Genomic DNA, 21,096 nt, shown 5'->3' on the forward strand with positions numbered 1-21,096 from the left:
GGCATCTGACCTAGAAATAATGGAATGCACTACAAATAATGGAATGCTGCTGCTGAGCTGAAACACCAAATAAAGATGAATTGAGGACTATGATGCTCAAAGTTCATACATATATTGCTATTGCTTAAGCTCTGTTTGTCTGGTGACCTTCCGTGTTCTTTTGGGTGATACAAATATTGTATAATTCAGTTATTAATTAATTGTTAAGCATTTTGTCACTTTTCTGGAGTTGATTATTGGTTAATAGTGTCATGTAACAATTGAGACAATATAGAGTGGACTACCTGGATGCAGCCAGCAGAGGTACTGTTGATTCAGTCTGACCTTGTTTTTGGTTTAAACAACAGCATCAGTTGTTGGACATTTAGAATATCTGTATCGTTCATTATTTTAATTTTCAATTGGTAATGAAATGTAAACTACTAAAAAGGTCAATTATTCTTTTGGTCTTTGTGTTTTTTTTTTTTTTTTTTTTTTTTTTTTTTTTTAAATCTCAGATTTTTCATATTTCAATTTTAGGATCAAAATGTAATAATGGGCCACGGGGTTGAATTTGATTTTAATATAATTGGTCAGAGTCATGTGACCTGAAAGTTTGGTAACATAAACCCGCTTATTACATTTTTAACCATCCAGCAAAGTTCTCAAAAGCTCTATGCACACAACTCCACAGCAATACACCAAAAATATGGTAAATACTGTCACAAAATGCTCTACAAATGCACGCTACGAGCACAGTATAAACTATATTTTGCCCTGACAGGATTTCAAGGTATAAAAAAGGATTTTATACATTGCCTTTAAGTTTATGTAGGATAAAAATATTTGCATTATTCTATTTGTAGTCCATTTGGTATCCGTTTCTATTAAATTATCGTGGGAATGGACTGCCCTATGTTAAACATATATATGCATACGGCTTTTTTTCTATGTAATTGTCCTTGTCAATTGGAAGACAGGGAAAAATGTGTACTTCAAAATAATAATAATAATTTACAGCAGCAGTTAATGCAATTCCCCCCCTCAAAATATGCTTAATGGGCTTATTCTACTATGATTTAATAGCAAGGCTGGGTCACAAATTGGGGGGAATTGGGGGGTTAATGGTGTTTTTTCATAGTAGGTTTTTATTCATAGTAGGTGCCAGCTAACAAAACACACACATAGCTCAAAACACACATAGCTCAAAAGAGATTTTGAATTATCCAGAGGGCTTTAATCCTCAATTAATAACGCACAATTTTACAGTATTGAAATATAGAATGTCACTCTTATTATGTACATCTTTCTTCAAGCATATCCCTTTATAATACTGATCAGCCAAATCTAATTAATTCACAGTGGAGAAAAAAAAACTTTAAAATCTGTCCAACTGATTCATTACCTAAGACAACCTAATCATTGTGTTGCTATACACCAACATCTCCAAGGGGATTTTCCAAAACCTGCCTTGAACCCAATTCCTTTATTCAGCCTAAAATCGTAAGGGCTTTAATGTTTAAACACTCTTCCACTTTAGGACTGGTCCATTTTTACAGATTATTTTTCACACCTGTATAGTCCTGTTGTAATGGGCTTTTCAAAACGTTCTTTTCAAAATGATGACTTTGACCATGCAAATATTTTAATTCAAAGCAATCAACTGTTAACTGTTTAATTCAAAGCAATCAACAAGATATACTACAACCACCTGCACAATCTAATGAGCCCAAAATCAAATCATGCACTGTATTCATTTTATTTTATTGTTCTTACAAACATAGCCATGCTTATTATTGATGTTCAGTATTCGGGAGAAACAAAGAATTATCATTTTTGTAAAAGGCAATCGTTTTAATTTCATCGAATTGCATCAGCGTACGTAACGTGGTCGGTGAGCATATGCTGGAATTATTGATTAGAAGAAAACGATGGTCAAAGTAGGGTATACTGTATTTCCTGGTGATGGCTCTTAATGCCTTACAACCTGGGGTGGTTGTAGTGGTACTTAGACTTGATACCACTTTCTTTTCAGGGGAGTCAACAAGTGGCAGAGGGCTCCTGCCACTATTTAACTAAATACATACATTTCAGTTTTCCGTTGACAGAGTAGCTGTTTGATACGAACAATCATCGCCATTTGCAGGTTCCTCGCTAATTTCAGTGTTGTGTTTCTGTGTTAAAAACAAAGCAGTCAAATCTAACACTAAACGCGCAGGTATATTTGGAAGTGGTCACACGCTTGTTTGGATAGTAATTTGATCGAGGCTAGTCAAGTCTTGTGAAAGTGGTACTGATGCAGCTTGGTAGCACATTACAGGCACAAACAATACAATAGAAGATTATACAAATTCCTGTATAGCTAAAAGAATCCTGAATAGTACTCGTTTTCTCTTAGCGTCTACTTTAGGCTAGTATGTGTCATTGTCTACATTAAATGATGTATTTTCTTTAATATCTTTCCTTAGACAGAAGCAAGATTTAATATATCATTGATGGGGCATGGTGTATTTATAATACAGTACTTGGTAAATCATAAATGTCCCAAAACACAACAAACACTTAAGATATCTTCATCAGCAGCTATTTATTTCATATCGCTACCCATTGGGAGATGGTCTTGCAGCACACTCAAGCTGAGGCTGCAACAGTACATGTGACACAAGCAATTTTCATGTATTGTCTCACAGTAGGTCTGGTGAATTATTTTTAAGTATAGCAATAAGGAAGATGTGATACTCCCCAAGCTAACTCAGCAGATTTAATTGACAAGGTAATTTTATTTGCTTCCCTTTTTGGCTTTCTTCTTGGGAAAGAACATTGATTACATTTTAAGCATCTCTGAAAGTACTTTTTTTTTTTTTTTTGCTTAACAAAAGTGTCATTTAATGTGCATTGAAAGTTTAAACACTACAGTAGATTTAACATCGAGAACAAGCATCCCACTCAGTGCTGAATTAGCCATGGCCTTGCTTTATTTGTTAGTATATAAGGGTTTTCCTACCTCTTTGAGGCAGCCCATGAAGTTGTTGCTAACTGGAGATCCAGGAAGGTCTGCAGTGCTGGGGCTCCCACCCACGTAGAAGAAATCGTCAGAGCCCAGCATGGTATAGTCTTCCTGGGTGTAGCCAGTGGTGGTGAGGATCCCGTCAACGGATATAGTCACCTGTTGAGGGGTAACACATAGCCAATGCCGAAACATTACAATCTGGGATTTGATGTAGCGCGGTGTTTTAAAACACACCTGCTTCCTTGGTCTGCATTTGAAATGAGGCATTTGGACTTTTTGCACTCCATTTTGGTTTCTCGTGAAGCTTTTTCATAGAATCCTTGTGTTACCCGATCGTTTTGGACCAGACAGCGTTTGGATTTGGAGCATGGATTTTTAGTCATAGGATTCACAGGACAGGTAAAGAAAATATGGCAGAGGCATATTTTCTTTATCTTTGATGGGGGTAAGAAAATGGATCGTAAGTTTGGTTCTGATACTTTAGGTTGGGGGAGGGTTAGTACAATGTTCAAACCAAGGACAAATTGAGTACACTTGTCTTAGGTTTAGGGATTCATCTTGTAATTACAGACACACATATACAATTAACACACACAAATTCTCCCGCACGCTCCTCTCTCTTGCAGACATCTTTTTATCCACACACACATGCAAAAACAAAGGGGACGTTTTCACGCCACATAACTTTGCAAACCAAGGCATCACTGTTCGAAAATAAATTATATACATTTAACTGGACATGTAAGGAAGTAATTGAATGGTGCAATACACAGCTTGAGCAGACCACACGAGGTACAGAGTCTCATGCACATTCAAGACCAAGGCCCATATTCAAATCTTTTCTCAGAATAGCAGCCGCTGATCTCGGATAAGGTTTAAACTGAGGTGCCATGGTCGTGATATTAATCACTTGACCAGACCAAAAATCCTAGATCAGAATGCATATTCTTCAAAATGTTGCTGTGCCTATGGACCTGGGGGGTAATGCGATAAGGGTTAGAAAAGACAAACGTTCACCACCAGCATGCTACAAAAACACACAGGGAGGGCAAAATGGGTGAAAGTAATGCATGAAGGGTCAGTGAATTAATTATTGTGTTAGTGGTTATTTAGGGTTGCATGAATTATGATAGGTGAATGAAGTCTGGGCATGCCATGCGCCATAGTGAGTTGGAAACAACTGTCAGAGCTCCCGCAATTAAGGTTCAGCGTTTCCAGTTTTAGGTATTTTCTTTTTAAGGGTCAGTGTTGATGTCAACCATCTTTGCTGGGATTGTGGAAAGCTTCTGTCAGTTCTGGACGACAGTCCTCACAAAAAATGGGGACTTTTTGTGTGAACAAATAAAAGAAAAAAGTAAGTTGCCCTGGCAAAAGGCAAAGTAGTCAATTTTATATTTATTGGAAAACTGTAATAATGAGGAAAAAAGTAACAACAAAAAAAAGTAAACGCTAAAGTGAAAAAAAACAGGATGGGGAGTTGTGAGGTAAATAAGAAGGTTATTGGCAGGTCAGGGAGGAAATTGACAAGTGAAGAAAGAATTGCCTGGTAATACAAACCCATCTCCTCATTTTTTGATAAGAGTGTCTAGGATGGAACTCAAAAAGAACGGAAAAAAAGAGAGGGGGAGGGAACACACGGCAAACCCAAAAAAAAGACAATAAGAATGATATCTACCAGACAATGTAGTTTGTTTACCATAGCGTGTCCAATGCCTGATTGCTTTTCAGAAAAAAGGGGAAGAAAGGAAATCAAAAGAATAGTGAACAAAAAAAGGTTGTTAATAAGGATGGACAGAAAGAAAATAAAACCAATGATGAAGAATTAGGATGTTAGTACATTAGTTGGTTAGATATTGGTTAGTAAAATATGACTAGTATCATGGATGAGTTAGTGCCGCGGTGAATAAACACTACATGATTTGTAAGAGAAATATCTGATGTAACACAGAGACATCTTGTTGTCCTAAACACATTTTCTACAATCAGTGTTTTGCCTGAAAAAAAAAACAAACAAACAAAAAAAACAGCAGCACTGCAAAACGTTGGATTTGAAGAAAAAAAAATTGTGTAGAACAACACAAATCCATACAGAACCTGTAGTGTTTTTTTCACCTTGGATTTTAGAGTGGCTTTCAAAGTGGAAAGAAAATGATCATGAAAAGCAAGGGCAGAATTGAGAAACTCAAAAAGAAAAAAGGAGCAATTAGCACTTATTATCTAATCCCCTAAACTGTGAGCATTTACAACTTCATCTACAGTATAGGAGAGTGGTGCTACAGTTAACTGCAGAAGTCAGGAATTCAGCACTTACTGTACTTGTACTGTTTGTTATGCTGCCCCTCTCGCATTGCAGACTCAACTATTGATAACGCCTAGTTCCTTACTTGACACTAACTCAACATTGGTCTGTACATTGGTCTGTATAGAAGGCGAATTAAACAACACTGAAGTATACAACAGTGGAACCTTAAAGTTAATCAGTTGGAGAGTGCTGTTTTATTAATTGACATTGAAAATATTGGGGAAATGAATCCTGGTTAAAATTGACACCATCATGCAGTAAATGCTATGTTAACGTTAAAGGCAATGTTTTAAGTGACAATTTAGCATTCTTAGTGGACATAAAAGTCTAAAAATAAAGTTAAATGTATGGCAATTAATCTTTTGGCTGGTTTATCATAAGAATAAGTGCAGTTAAAGATTGATGCCACAAACTATGGACAGGTCAAATTACATAAAACATAGCTTTGATGCGATTGCTGGCTTCCCCCAAATTATCGGAGAGAAGTATATCTTCTCCGTAACTCAGCTACAGTATACTGTATGTTTGTTTGCCTCTTCCACTAACACTAAATATGGCGGCCGCTACCACTTCCACCCATTTCCAACAGCCCGCATAATCTTTTGGAATGAGTAAACAGCCAATTTAGCGTACGCTATTTGGAACCTTAGTAAAAGAACGCAATCCTAGCAACTCCCGTGCAACAGGCCCACCAACAGCGCGCAATCTGTTAGGGCGAACACACAATTTAGCGTCCGCTATTTGTGATCTTAGTAAATCAAACCTCAATCCTTTCATGCTGGCAGAGCTGCCAAAGGGTATTTTCCCCCCAAAATTCTGGTTTCAAAATTGTATATTGTAAATCAGGGTGTTAAAATTGTAATGTTTCATTGTACACTCCTGCTGCATCCTAAAGCAAATAAACCCCAAAATAGTAAACTATCTATCCAGTAATAAAATCTGCTTATGCTTTGCAGCTTTCTTTTAAAAAAGCATCAGGATCAGCCATGCTGTGAATACTGCATTAATAGACTTGTTAAAGGCAAACGCTTCATCTGGCTTTGCAGTCAAAGGCTATATTCTACACAAGCAAAATGTTTCTGAAAACAAAGAGACGGGAATAGCAAGTTTGAGCAAACGTGAATTACATTAGTAAACAACAGGAAACAATAATTGTAGGAAGACCTGGACTAAGCTAACGGGTTTCTGTTTTGGTTCAGTCAAACAGAAATCAAACCATGAATTAAAAAAGAAAGTCATGTTATAAATAAATTTGATGGTATTTGTCACTGAACTGTGTCAATGCAATGACAACTGATAAGAACATGATGACATTTTTCCAACCAGCTCTGTCACTTGACTCGGCTAATCTCAAAACCCCCACCAGCCACCCCCACCCAAAAAAATGTGACCTGTAGCCAAACTCCATCCATCACCAACCCCCCACCCCCGATTACCTGTCTCAGGTTGCGTGTGACTTTGATATCGTGCCAGGCGTTGTCATTGAATTTTCCATTGACAGGCTCGACGATAGCCTCAAAGGCACCGGAACCCAGATTGATGACGAGGGAAACCGCTCCATCTTTTAGCGCCAGATTGACATAGTCTGCTGATTTCCCCGTGTGGAGCAGGAGACCGTTGCGCTGCCACGTCTTGAAGGACAACGTGATCTCATCGCTGCTGCTCTGAATGGGGTTCTGTGAAAGGTCGTAACAGAAGTACTCGGAGCCCCGGAAGGTGGCCACGTTTTCCTCCCTCGCTGAAAATGACAAGAAAAAAAAGTGGAAATGTTATAATTGGATGCAAGGTGATCTCTAATAGTCCTTATAAGGTTCCTTGTGAGGCCACAAAACTATGACACTAGACATAATGATACACACCAGACATAATGATAAGTCGGCATAGTCGACAAAATTGTTGGATTGGCCATCTGTACTTAGGTGTCTGGTGAGTGTATTTTCAATTCACATGCACATACATTTGGCACTGATGGTGATGCTAGAATGTTGGATTAAAATCGAATGTAATACAATGACAACAACTAAATCCAAACCATCTCACTAACACAAACGAGCTTCCGTGTTTCCTCCTGAATAAATTATGAAAGAGCCTCATTTAAAAGGAGAACTGCTTTGCAATGTAGAAAAGGTCACCCCAAGCAAACAGCAACTGTTCACCATAATTACAGTTTTGATTCCACCACCATTCAGTTAGCATCATAAAAGCCCTGTTTGTACAATTGAGGCTAGTCTACTTGTGATGGAAAACCCTTTTCATCTAATGGTGCACATAAATCCAAAACAAGCCTAATTTGACTGTTTTACACCACTTTCATGTTTCAAAGTGACTTATTTTCGTCAGATTACCGCAGAGCACAAAGTAAGGATGGCAGTGAAGGAGCTAGTGGAAGGCTAAATCAAATTTACTTTTCATAAAGTTCAGTTTAGCGCACCACTTTATAGTTTGGAATGGTAAACCTGGCTATTATTTCCACCACAGGGTGTTTAGGCAGTATGGCAACAGCTCTGTCAGCGATTGAAATAGCATGATGTCAAAGCAGTGTGACCAGTTCATCGTGGAAATGAGTTCAACAATGAAGAACACAGTAGCGTATCGGGCAACAATGGAGGAATGGAGAACACAGAGCTACCAAACTTTAAAAAATCACTTCCAGAGCAATTTGTCCAAATCTGTCTGAATTTCAATATTTTAAAAACTTTGTCAAGAACATTTCTGTGCGACAGTCATAAACATAATCGCTAATAAATTATGGCTTCAATATTTGTTTATGTTTTTATTACATCACAGTTGGAGTCTGAATCAAAGCACCAGTATATGATATTTTGATATTCCATCATCAAAAATATCATGGATTAATTCACCCCTGCCAATTCTGTTTTCAACCCTGGTAACAAAAAAACTGACAAATCTATTAAAGCAGATCAATCAGACCGCAAACGTCGAAATTAAAACTCAGCACTCTATTTTGCAAACAAACAAATAAAATTGCTGATAGATTGAATTAGATTGTTCATGTATGGACAATAGTTTTGGTTTCTATCTTGTGCAATGTACTTGTACGCATACAAAAAGTACATGTAAGAAGAAATGTAATTACATCTTCTCTTGCATGCTATTTACAGTATATTTCCTATATCCACAATTGCTTCTGAAACGATGTAAATTTCCACAATTAATGGAATAATGAAGGTTCTTATCTTTTATTGCAAATATTGATTATTAATAATAATATTAACATGCCTTTAACGTGTCGTAGTTCTGAAGTGATGTGTGCAGTGACATACTAATTCATTTCCAGTTCAGACGCGGCGTCCTGTGTGGATGTGTATTAGTTTATATTCATATCTTTAAACACGTATTATTTGGCCTGTTATTTTGTTGTTCAAAGTTGGTGACTCTCTGCGAAAATGCAGTTCCAACCAGACCTATGGGACAAGTGTATTGTTTCACCAAATCACTTATTTCGATGTTTAGCGACTGCTTGTAACGATTAGCATGGCTTTGACATCGTCTTCGCCTATCGACTCCTTGTCCTTCCTTCGTGAAACTTTTGGAAGAAGCATGGTAAGAAGTGTAGCTTATTCACTCCCATGCGCTGGATTTTTGTTTTTTTTCCCCAGTATCCGGAACAATCAATGTTACGGCCGGAACAAGTCAACATTCAGTGATTTCCGTAACAAAATACAGACGTTCCGTAACATTTGGCAGCTCTGAGAACATCTGACATTTGGTGTTATTTTTTATGGCATGTGGTTGTTGCAAGAGAAACCAAAAAATTGTTTTGACAAAAATCATTGTTGTGTTGAATTAGTGTTGTAGCATGGAAGTGCGTGCATGTCTGGCTTTACACTTCAGGTATTGTTTATTTATTATTAAAGGGTTTGAAGAAGTAGTGAGGTATGGATAATTTTATTTAGTAGCATCTTTTTCTGAGCAAAAATTAGGAGGCACCTATTTGAGGTTAAGCATATACCTGTTTAATTGAGGCACTGCATCCATTAGAGCAGACTTCACTTTATAATGCATATGGTTCATTGGGTATTCTATTTCATACCATTTTTATCAGGAGGGGAAATAAGGGGGGGGGGGGGGGGTTTGAGAGATGTCAATTGAGGTTAGATGTTTGTCTAAGACAGGGGTCGGCAACCCAAAATGTTGAAAAAGCCATATTGAACCAAAAAATACGAACAACAAATCTGTCTGGAGCCGCCAAAAATTAAAAGCCTTATAATGAAGGCAACACATGCTGTAAGTGTCTATGTTATTGTCTAAGACAACAACACTTGACCATTAATTGAGGCTACTATCTGCCACTATTTGTGTAATCTCATTGGTTGCCGCATTTCCATTGAGGAGGAATGTATTGCACATCAAGTGTCGTCTTTAAGTCGCGACCACTATTTGAGGAAATTATTGAGAACTAGGATCCTTGTGTGAAATGAAGTGTTGCTCTGAGATGAGGTGTTTATTTGTTTAAACAAACAGCATCTATATAGAGGGTCCTTATTTAGGAAGTAATGGCATGATTTACTTATGATAGTATGCAGGTGCAAAAATGGGCATGAACATGCTGATCTACTAACAGGGTACATCCAGAATTGCATCTGCCAAGTGTCAAACTGTGCCTTTTGCACTTGTTGGGAGGAGTACAGGTGTATATGCAAATTGATTAATTTAGAATGCGCAATTTAATTGGTGATGTGGAGGCTGATTTTGTTTTAAATGTGTCTGAAAGGCTGGTGCAAATTGTGTTGCTGTGCGTAAGCATGACAAGGAGGTGCAGGCAAAAACAGAGGCAAGAGCGAGAACAGATCTCTCCGGCTTGTGCAAAAATTTTTTAAATGTCATAAATATAGTGCAACATAGTTCATTCAGAAATTTTATTCTGGAGCTTCTGAATGATCTAAGCCTATAGGCCTGACTTTGAGCCAGTCCTCTACGGTCCTCTAATTCCTTTACATTCTGCATTTCCTTCCATATGGGTCATTTCACTGTGACAATAGTCTTGTGCTAGTCTCTCCCAGAGCAGTATTTTTGGGCGTGCTGTCCTAAGTTTTGAATGCAATTGTAACATATGCCATCTTGCACTGGTCGAACCTCTCAATCTCCGAATTAGCTGGCTTTTAGCTCAGCGGTTAGCGCACTCGACTACCAACCCGTGGGATGGTGGCGGAGCGTGTTCGAAGCCCAGGTTTGGCTGAACAGTGCAGGGTCGCCGGCGTTACACAGGATAGGCAAAAGGGTAACAACAAAAGATGGCTTTTATGCATTTGCTGGCATCATAAATATTATCAGAGAGATAGGTTTATTTTCTGTTACTCAGTAAAGGTTGTTTGTCTCCCACTAACTCTTCCAATCCCATCACTTAAACTTTACTTTGTGCCTGCGGTGCCCTCACAAATTTACCCTGGGTGAAAACATCAGTTACCTAAAGCACAAAACCCTCTTTTAAATATGGGTGTCTCCATCACTTTTACACCTGTTGCCAACAGCACGCACCATCTGTTCCAGTATGTGAACACACAATTTAGTGCCTGCTATTTGGAATCATTGTAAATGGCTGCAATCTTAGTAACATGGCCAGCAGCACTACATGGAGTCTGCTTAAACAGATATCCCCAACCTATTTTACACCACGGACCGGTTTCATGCAAAGACAATTTTTGATAGACTGGCAACTATTCAGCAAAACTGTGGGAGGGGGTGGGCTGGGTGGGTGGGTGGTGGTTTGTACACTGATAGAGTATATTTTTTCCATTTATTGTTACAACCCAGTCCTAAAGGACCTGTGGCCCATTACCGATTCGCAGCTCAATGGTTGGTTTTAAAGAGAACATGCAATTTAGTGCTCACTATTTGAGATCTTCATAAATCAGGCCTTTTGTGTTTTCAACAGATGTTACAAAAAGAATCATGTCCTGAGGGAGGCACATGTTGCACTTTTCATCCTTATAGAAAGCCAACAAGCAGCACTAGGAGAGAGAATATGTATCATTATCTGGAAACAGAATAATTCTCTGAGTCATTCCTCTGTGCCCTGAATTTTTTTTCTGTATTGTGTACACTCAAAGAAAAGTCATGAGGGCCACAATGTGAAAGAAATAAATAGACAGGAAGACAGATGACAAGGAGAAAGCAAACACATGTGCTGGAGGCTGAAACGTTTGTTGGTTTGGAGGAGAGTATATGTAAACATGTAGGGGAACATCTGTAGTTGGTAGAGTGATACTGAGGGAGAGAAAGCATGACACTAAGAATTTGGAGAGGGAAAAAGAAACTTGACTTTAAGGCTAGGGGATGATGGGATGTTGATTCCGGACATTATAAATCATCCCCTTGGCATCTCTCTGCCTTTCAGAGGGGAGAGGAAATATGAGAGGCAACAAAGGCCTTATGAAAATGCTCTTCCCTGTGCCAGGAGAATAAATAAAACCCATTATTACAACACAGGGTGTGATAGACAACACAGTGGTAATTTAAAAAAATAATAATAATAATTTTTAAACTATCTTTTCTCATTTCCACTTTCTAATTGAAGAAATCACAGGTGCCCACGTAATTATGTACAGCACTTAATACAAATACTGTATTTATACAAAGACAAAATAAAAGTATGAAAACATATGGGTATTTTTCCTTTCACTTGTGAATAATACAGTCAAATAAATTGGTGATACTGTGAAGCCAATACTGTGTCTTAATCTATATCTATAATGTTAATGAATGTTAAGTAATCCAGCATAGTTTAACTGTTAGTTGTAATATAACCTCTTGTCATTTTACCTACTCTTAGCTCATTACTTAATCTCAATCCATACGATATTTGATACTCATTATGATAAAATTTCAAAGTTGCCAATAATATAATCTGGTTGCTATGAATAATACAAGGCAAGTGGATATAAAATATTTGTGTATCTCAGCAATATTAATCCAATGGTAAGTGTATACTGATCCATAAAACCCAAGGCAAATGTATTGCCTGTTGAGACGCGTTCTACACAAATCTGTGGCTTTTACATTGATCATAGAGAGGTAATTTTCCCTTATTTTGCCACAGCCATCAATATTCCATTTGTGAGCAGCATAGCACATTCACTTGGGGCTTTGGTTCAATTTCAAAATCCAGTGGAAGCAATTAGCTCCTTCATTACCATCTCTCATTCTCTTCCGCCCTACACTGAGTCTACACTGCCGTTCAGCATGGCCTCACTCATAGTGAGGTTAACGCAGACAGTCAAACATCAACCTCCTTAATATTACCACAGCATACCATACTCAGTCAAGAACATAACTCATTCACTGCCAAGGATGTTTATTGAAAAGAGGGTCTCGCCCAGCTTGTCTGTGAAATTCAGGTTTGTAAACTACTGTAAAAACTAACATACCTGTAGATGGCGGCGTTGCTTTGATTTGGATTTGACATCAGCACAGTTTTGGAGTAGAAGGTAAAGATTTGGGGGTGAATGAGATTGTCCACTTGATTATGAGTGCAAGAAATGCCAACATTGGAGGTCAGACATGTTGAGGCCCCTGACACACGAACAAAGTAGGATATGTATGGTACAAACACACCAGTGTCATAGTAATGAGAAAGTGTGTGTCAAAATCATGAGAAAAGATGAAGCACTTAATGGTATGAATGAGGAACGCAATGGATGTGCGTTTACCTCAAGATATTTGGTGAGTCAACGTCTCTCACAGCGCCTTTTATAGTTGCATATTGGTAAATAACTTGGAATTTTGCCATCAAAAGCTCATTCTCATGCTTGTTCTTTTGTTCTTATAGTTTAAAGTGTCACAAAAGTAAAAACAATACTAGCGTCCAAGTTACTATTCTGTTTGACTTGTTTCTTTTCACAAAAAGTTCATTTTCTTCGCTTTCTGGTCAGTAACCATTGTTTTTTGTGCAACCAACTCATGTTCTACTGCCAATTACTAAAGAATGGAAAAAGTTAGACTTTTTTCTGCTGAAAGAAGAGAGTACTTTTTGTTTTGGTAGATTTGGTGCTTACATTGGTGGCACGGTGGCCGACTGGTTAGAGCGTCAGCCTCACAGTTCTGAGGACCCGGGTTCAATCCCCGGCCCCGCCTGTGTGGTGTTTGCATGTTCTCCCCGTGCCTGCGAGGGTTTTCTCCCACATCCCAAAAACATGCATTAATTGGAGACTCTAAATTGCCCGTAGGTGTGAATGTGAGTGCGAATAGTTGTTCGTTTGTATGCGCCCTGCGATTGGCTGGCAACCAGTTCAGGGTGTACCCCGCCTCCTGCCCGATGATAGCTGGGATAGGCTCCAGCACGCCCACGACCCTAGTGAGGAGAAGCGGCTCAGAAAATGGATGGATGGATGGATGGTGCTTATATTGTCACAACACAGTATTCTATGGGTGTTGAAAGATCAGTCAAAATGCTGTAAAATGGCTGGCAATATGGCCAACTGCTTTCAAAATGGCTGGCAGTGAAGGAATTAAGAGCCCCACGTTGATCAAGTATTTATTTATTTTTATTTTTTTTGTCATATTGTCAAATGTTGCAAATGTTACTCCACAATTTTAGTGCAAAACACGGGCGTTTCAAATACTTTAGTAGTGGAAGGTAGGGGTGGCCATACAAATCAATTAACTGCTTATTGAAAATTTGTGTCAAAACACGTGGAATCCATTGTTGACACAGATTCAAACACTTTCTTATAATGTCCAGGTGGCAGTAATCGGTACAACTCCTGACATTACGGATGTCAAATACATCTTTCAGATTTTCAGATTCTGGGTCTCCATGAGGGTAGACACGTCTCGGCGACAGCAGAGGCCCTGTTGATTCTCTCCCACCAAGTTTACCGTTCAAAGAACCATAACATGACCTCCATCCATCCATCGATTTTCTAAAGCCCTTGACCTCGTTCGGGTCACGGTTGAAAAGGAGCCTATCCCAGCTGGGTTTACAAACCTTGGATTGGTTCCAAGTCAATCACAAGACATGTATAGACAAACAACCATTCACACTCATAGACAATTTAGATTCTTCAATGAAAATGCATTTTTTATAAATGTGGGAAGAACCCAAAGTACCCAGAGAAAAGCATGAGGAGAACCCAGGAAGATTTGTACACGAATCTTGGAACTGAGGCAGACATACTAGCCACAAGGTCACGGTGCTGACGAACATGAATTACAGAATGGAATAGAAATAACATCAAACTTTCTCTGTTCTGACAGGAGTATATTAGCATAGTAAATGTTAGTATAGTAACAATATATTGTTGCCGGGCAGACAAACAAAACATTTCCGAAGGGCAAGGAGCAATACAGCTAGTCCCAAAGAGAATGAATTTATCTGTCAATTTGTGCTGACATTCAACACAGCAAATGACATATTGCTGCACTTTTGCAGGGAAACGCCTGAAGATCCAAACCTAAACATAGTAAGCAATGTACTTTCATTTGTGACACGCTAAATAGCATGCAGTCAAACATGAGGCCTTCAAAATGACCTCATATTCTAGTGACTGAATTAGCATTATTTGCATCACCACACTACACAGCAATTAGTATGTGAGCCTGGTGCTCGTGAAAATGAAAAGTGTGTTTTCTGCACTAAGAGCCATGCTAACCATGCAGTTGGGCAGCTAGAAGCTTGATGACAAGCCACGGCATGTCAAATGAATTTGGAGCATCATGGGTTGATGTCTCAGGCATGACTGTCAAGATAAGCTCATGCTGAAGAAAGATTGGTAACATTTAACCATGCAATCACTTTAAATGTTTGAGCAAACAAAAGATCCAATTGTGCGCTATCTCACTTTTGGGAATATTCTGTGATGAGTAAGCTATACCTCCCCTTAAAAACAATGTCAAATGACATATCTGAGAGCTTGAAGTGAACTGTCATCCTTTCACTTGTTCTCTGATCAAGCCTTTCATGAAACCTGACAAATGACCTGTCTGACATCCCCTCTGATGCCTGCGCGACAGACTGAGACAAGAGTCGCAAAGAGAAAGACAAAGTCGCATGAACATAAACAGAAGTGACATGCAGGAAGCAAATGACGACAAAAGAAAGCTAGAAATGCAAGAAGAAACAAAAAGGACAAAATGGGTGCATTTGAGAGAAATGCGTAAGTTAGGGAGACAACAGAGGTATAACACTGATATACCCCTTTCACACTTAGCTGGTGCCATTACCGGTTTGCTTTGACATACCTACTGCATAATCCATTTTCTACCGACCACGCAATCCATTTTTCTACATGCAAAAGGACCTGCTCATTATGCTTGATAGAATGGCATTGTGCATACAGTACTTTTACATTCAAATGACTAGGTCTGCTTCTCTTCACTTGATTATGCTCAGTCATAGGTTATGATTATATTCATTATTCTCACAGTATGATTAAAAATATGGTCCACAGGTTGATATGTGCAGTCATCGATAATTGCTATTGTGAATTCAAGTCAGAAGTGCCCTGAGGTTCCTGTGCTGATGTGCGTAGGCTCAAGCCTTTGAACCTGTTTGAGTAGTTTATGGTAGAATGAGTGTCACATCGAGAACAGCAAGGCTTTAGGAGGTATTGTCAATGCGTATAATAAGGCAGAGCATAGAATACGGCTATGAAATATGCTATAGAATTGTATCATACCCTCCTTGACGTTTCCTATGGGGTCCTCCCTAAAATAGGCTTTTGGCAAGAAGTATCTAAATGGTCTAAACATAACCCATCGTACATTATCCTGTACAAGGTCACACAGCGCTCCCACTTCCACTCTTTCTTCTTCTCCTCTTCAATGTTTCATCGCACCCTTCCCTACCCATTTAGTACCTGTCAGTCATGGCCGTTGTCAGCAATGAGGTCTCAAGGATGAGTGCTATATGGAAAAATGTCGACTAAACTGATGCGTAATACAGCTAAAAAGTGGCTCTCTCATAAGCCAAAAGACTTGCACCACTTTGGTAAACTTGAAGGGGGTCAAAAATGTTCAACACTGGACTGGTGGACTTGTCAACCCACACTTGGCTACAGATGCTTAAAAAAAAAAATAATCATTATTGAATGAACTGAATGGCCTTTTTTTAATGTGCATTCATGCGCTTGCAGGGTCCAAGTTCTGCCTTTGGCTCAAGGGATGTTACATGATGGTCACGTGTTTTCACACACGCATGCACGCACACACACAAACATGCGCACGTTGTTCTTCCTGTTGTGTGTGTGTGTGTGTGCGTGTGTGTCAAAGTCACCAAGGGTCCTTATTTGGTGCTGATGGTGGTGTCGCATAGGAATGAGTGATGAGGTTCAGAGTGACAGTATGGGGGTGATGCTGTAAATCAACCATGGAGTCAACCATGGAAGAACGGAGGTTGTCTGAAAAACAGGGGCAGGTGCCTAAGGTTCAATCCCATCAGCTAAGGCAATTGTGTGGCGAGAATACTATAGATATGGCAGCTATGCTGCTTTATCCCGGAGAGATTTGAATGCATCAGTGTGAACAGATGCAGTCAGAGGTTTTATAGCTACAGTGTTGGCTAGCCAAAAATAACACCTTATCAAAAACAACTGGAGCACTTTCAGTGCTGAAAAGTATGACATTCTATCAACTGTGACTATGACTGAAATGTCATATAAAGAAAACAATAACAAAAGAGTTTCAAAACTGTGTTCATACATTGCAAAGAAATGCCCTGTTTTTGTTTTTTATTTAAAATCACAGTGACCACAACTGTAACACAACTTGGGAAGATAAAGATTTCCATTTGAAATATTTTGTACAGAAATATGAAAACGGCTCATGCATATTAGCAACATTTGTGTATAAATAACCATTGAAAATACATTATTTTCAGCTGCTTTTCTATTTCCAAAATAGCATTGTTTTCAACAGCCACAATTTAGTTGACACATAAAAACTAGTTTTCACTATTAAAGTAGCTGCTGATGGATCACAACACAATTTGTATAATACAGTATAGTATCTGTCAATGATCAAACCATCTATTACACCAGGGCTCCCAGATGCCAAGTATTGCATCAGAGGACCATAATGGTTGCCATTCTGGACCTATATTTTGCGTAACAGAAGTGTGATGATTTTGTATTCTCTCCCATTCAACAATTAACCATTTTAATCGGTTTGAAAAACTACAAACAAACAAAACAAAAAAATCTACTTTAAGCCGAATAGTTAGTTGAAACATTTACAGCCTATCAAAATGGTGAATGGTTTGTAAACATGGATGACCATGTACCCCCTTACATGTATTCATATATGCATGAGTGTGGTAGTCTTTGCATCCATAAAGAAACGGGGTTGCTGGCAGCTGGAGCCATCTCAGGAGTCCGTCACTCATCAAGAGTGGCAGCCCCTTATTGGCTATTATCTCTCCTGTCAGAGGCCTGGCTATACCGCCACCTCGCCACATCCTTCTCTGTCAGCACACGTGCTGCCTATGGATGGAGGCACAGAGCAGGAATCGGCATGCCAGCGTTTTCATTACTCAAAAGACGCATGCCGTTTCAAAGCCCGGGCAACAGTGTTTCTGAAAGCAAGGGCAATTTTGATGTTCCGGAACATGCACACACAGTTCTTAACAATGCTTTGTGTGGTTTGTGTGTATGCCTAAAATACATAATACTATATACCTTTTGAAATGTTGTATTAATGCATAATTTGATGAGACAAAACAAGAAAAAATGGCTACGATGGGAGCCTATTTTGACAGAAATTTAGGAGGGTTTTATACAAACAACTGTATATACTGTAATTAGTCAAAAAAATATTACTTTTTTAATTTAATTAGCTGGAGTCTCTCCCAGCTGGCTTTTGGGCGAGAAGCAGGGTACACCCTGGATTGGTCGTCAGCCAATTGCATATAGGCAAACAACTTTTACACTCACACCTATGGACAATTTTGAGTCTTCAATTAACCTAACACGCTTGTTTTGGGTATGTGGGAGCAAGCCTGAGTACCTGCAGAAAACGAAGAATATGCAAAGACCGCACAGGAAGGCAGGAGCCAAGAGTCACATCTTAGAACTGTGAGGCAGATGTGCTAACCACTCGTCCACAAGTGCTTCCATCACGTTAGTAATGTCTTACACAATTGTTTTGGAATCATAACAAAATATCATTTGTGGAACAAAAAATACAATTTGCAACACAGTATATCATGACATGTCAGTCATATTAGTGGAGTATTTTTGGTGGCGCATTTCTGCTAATTTTGCTGGACTAAAACGGTAACCTGAATTTTTCCTGCAATTCCTCTTTCCAGTTGAGTGCAGTGTGAGATCATGTTGGTAATCGTGAAAGGGAGGAGGGCTCTTCCGGGAGACTCTCCAGCCCTTGACACAGATTAGCACACATTGCTGGTCAAAGCAGAGGCCATCTAATATTTATTACCTCTATAATCTCCGGTGTACTGCCAGAGCATTTAGCAGCTTGCAAGGCGGGTGACGGGTTAAAAGGCGAACAGCAGAGCCATTAAAAAAAAGGTCAATGAAATAAACGTGACTCATGGTGAAAGAGTCCTTTTACGGTAATATAATCCAGACGGTACGGAAGAGCAGGGTGCCAAAAGACGGTTAATGACTGAACACTTTCGTCAGCATTGAACTATGACCTTGCCTCAATAGCCAATCGCAAAGAGGATCATTTTAGAAATGGGTTGAGCAGTGATGTGCTCACTTTATTATCCATTTCAAGATGAAAATCTAATTATATTGCACTGCAAGATACTTAAAATCCACTTAACATGGAACATCAAGAAACTGGGGTCATGTGTAACACAGTAGATGACTCAAGGAAACGACACTGCTCTCTGTAAAATTTAGAATTTAAAAAAATGCTGTAGCTTTTAAATCCAGCTTGAACCAGTTGTAGCCTGTAACCGAATCAATATGCATCTCTCGCTCTGTTAATGCAACTTCGTGTGTGTATCCAGGCATTTGAATGGATGTGCTCCTTCAAGAGATAAGAGTAAAGATGGATTATTCTTAAAGTTTCTTTTTTTTTTTTTTTTTTAGCTTTCTCCTTTTAATCTTTGAATGCTGTTGATTACAAATAAACAATGAAGGTACAGTAACTGTGTGTTTTTAAAAAGAAACAGCGTAATAACACACATCCAACTAGCACCAATAAGAGCAGGTATCCACACAAGCACATCAAACCTTGAAGTTTACAGATTCCCGATTGTCCGTGACAAGTCAGAAATACTCACGGGCAAGCTAAGACAACATACAACGTTCCCATTGTCGTATGTAGGGATGTCACAATATATTCAGAGTATCGCGAAATTAAAAGTGCCTCAATATTAAAATCCACTGCTTAATTCACTTAATACCGACGTACAAGCAAGAACTTAAATGTGTGAAGCCTACAGTGAAAACAGTCAAAAAGTGGACCAATGAAGCAAAGATGGAACTTCAAAGCTGTTTAGACTGCACAGACTGGAGTGTCTTTGAAAATTCAGCTGGCAGTCTGGATGAATATACGGACACTGTCACATCCTATATCAGTTTCTGTGAAGAGGTTTGTGTACCAACAAAATCATTTCGGACATTCAACAACAACAAGCCGTGGTTCACTGCTAAACTTAAGCAGCTTCGCCAAGCTAAGGAAGATGCATATCAGAGCGGGGACAGGGCCCTGTATAATCGAGCTAGAAACCAGCTGACTAAAGAAATTAACATTGCAAAGAGGATCTATGCAGCAAAGTTGGAAAAACAGTTTAGCGCGAACGACTCAAAATCAGTCTGGCGTGCATTCCAATCGCTGACTAATTACAAGCGACGACCCCCCCAAGCTGAGAACAATAGCACACTAGCCAACGACTTGAATACCTTCTACTGCAGATTTGAAAAGGACAGTTTCACTCCACACACCCACCCGGCCGGACCCGCGACCACAACCACACCTCTGACTACTGCGTTAACCATCCATGAACAGGATGTGAGACGCATCTTCAAACAACAGAAGATTAACAAAGCGACAGGACCGGACCATGTGTCCCCATCCTGCCTCAAAGTCTGCGCGGACCAGCTCGCTCCAGTCTTCACTCAGATCTTTAACAGATCTTTGGATATGTGCGAAGTTCCGTCCTGTTTCAAACGCTCCACCATCATTCCAGTCCCCAAGAAACCTGCAATCTCTGGTCTGAATGACTACAGGCCTGTCGCTTTGACATCTGTGGTCATGAAGTCCTTTGAACGTCTCGTGTTGGACAGCAGTTTGCCTACCAAGCGAACAGGTCTGCGGATGATGCAGTCAACATGGGACTGCACTTCATCCTAGAACACCTCGACAGTGCAGGGACCTACGCGAGGATCCTGTTCGTGGACTTCAGCTCAGCGTTCAACACCATCATCCCTGAACTCCTTTCAACCAAGCTTCACCAGCTCAGCGTCTCACCTACCATCTGCCAGTGGATTTACAGCTTTCTGACGGGCAGGACACAGCAGGTCAGGCTCGGGGAGGCCACCTCATCCACACGCAACATCAGCACTGGGGCGCCCCAAGGTTGTGTCCTCTCTCCGCTGCTCTTCTCTCTCTACACGAACGACTGCACCTCAGCGAACCCGACTGTCAAGCTCCTGAAGTTTGCAGATGGCACCACTGTCATCGGCCTCATCGAGGGCGGTGACGAGTCTGCATATCGACAGGAAGCGGAGCGGCTGGAGCTGTGGTGCGGCCGACACAACCTGGAGCTGAACACGCTCAAGATGGTAGAGATGATCGTGGACTTCAGGAGGCATCCTTCGCCACAGCTGCCCCTCACGTTGTCCAGCTGCCTTGTATTCAACCGTCGAGACCTTCA

At 39.7% G+C, this 21,096-nt stretch overlaps 1 protein-coding gene across 9 annotated transcripts in view; it reads right to left on the reverse strand.

Moving 5' to 3' along the window:
• Positions 1-21,096, reverse strand: part of LOC133416939 (neurexin-3b) — a 283,913-nt gene that overhangs the window by 203,715 nt on the left and 59,102 nt on the right. For 8 of the 9 annotated variants that reach the window (XR_009770304.1, XM_061704310.1, XM_061704312.1 and 5 more), the window contains 3 exons: positions 6,728-7,029; positions 4,686-4,709; positions 2,984-3,145 (listed from right to left, as the gene is read on the reverse strand). Coding sequence is in view for 8 of the 9 variants with exons in the window: in XM_061704310.1 (XP_061560294.1) it covers positions 2,984-3,145; positions 4,686-4,709; positions 6,728-7,029 (488 nt within the window). In the remaining variant the exon portion in view is untranslated. The remainder of the gene's footprint in view (positions 1-2,983; positions 3,146-4,685; positions 4,710-6,727; positions 7,030-21,096) is intronic. The other variant, XM_061704308.1, reaches the window with a different exon arrangement.

The sequence above is a fragment of the Phycodurus eques genome, chromosome 18, assembly GCF_024500275.1.
Source record: "Phycodurus eques isolate BA_2022a chromosome 18, UOR_Pequ_1.1, whole genome shotgun sequence".
Taxonomy (NCBI): domain Eukaryota; kingdom Metazoa; phylum Chordata; class Actinopteri; order Syngnathiformes; family Syngnathidae; genus Phycodurus; species Phycodurus eques.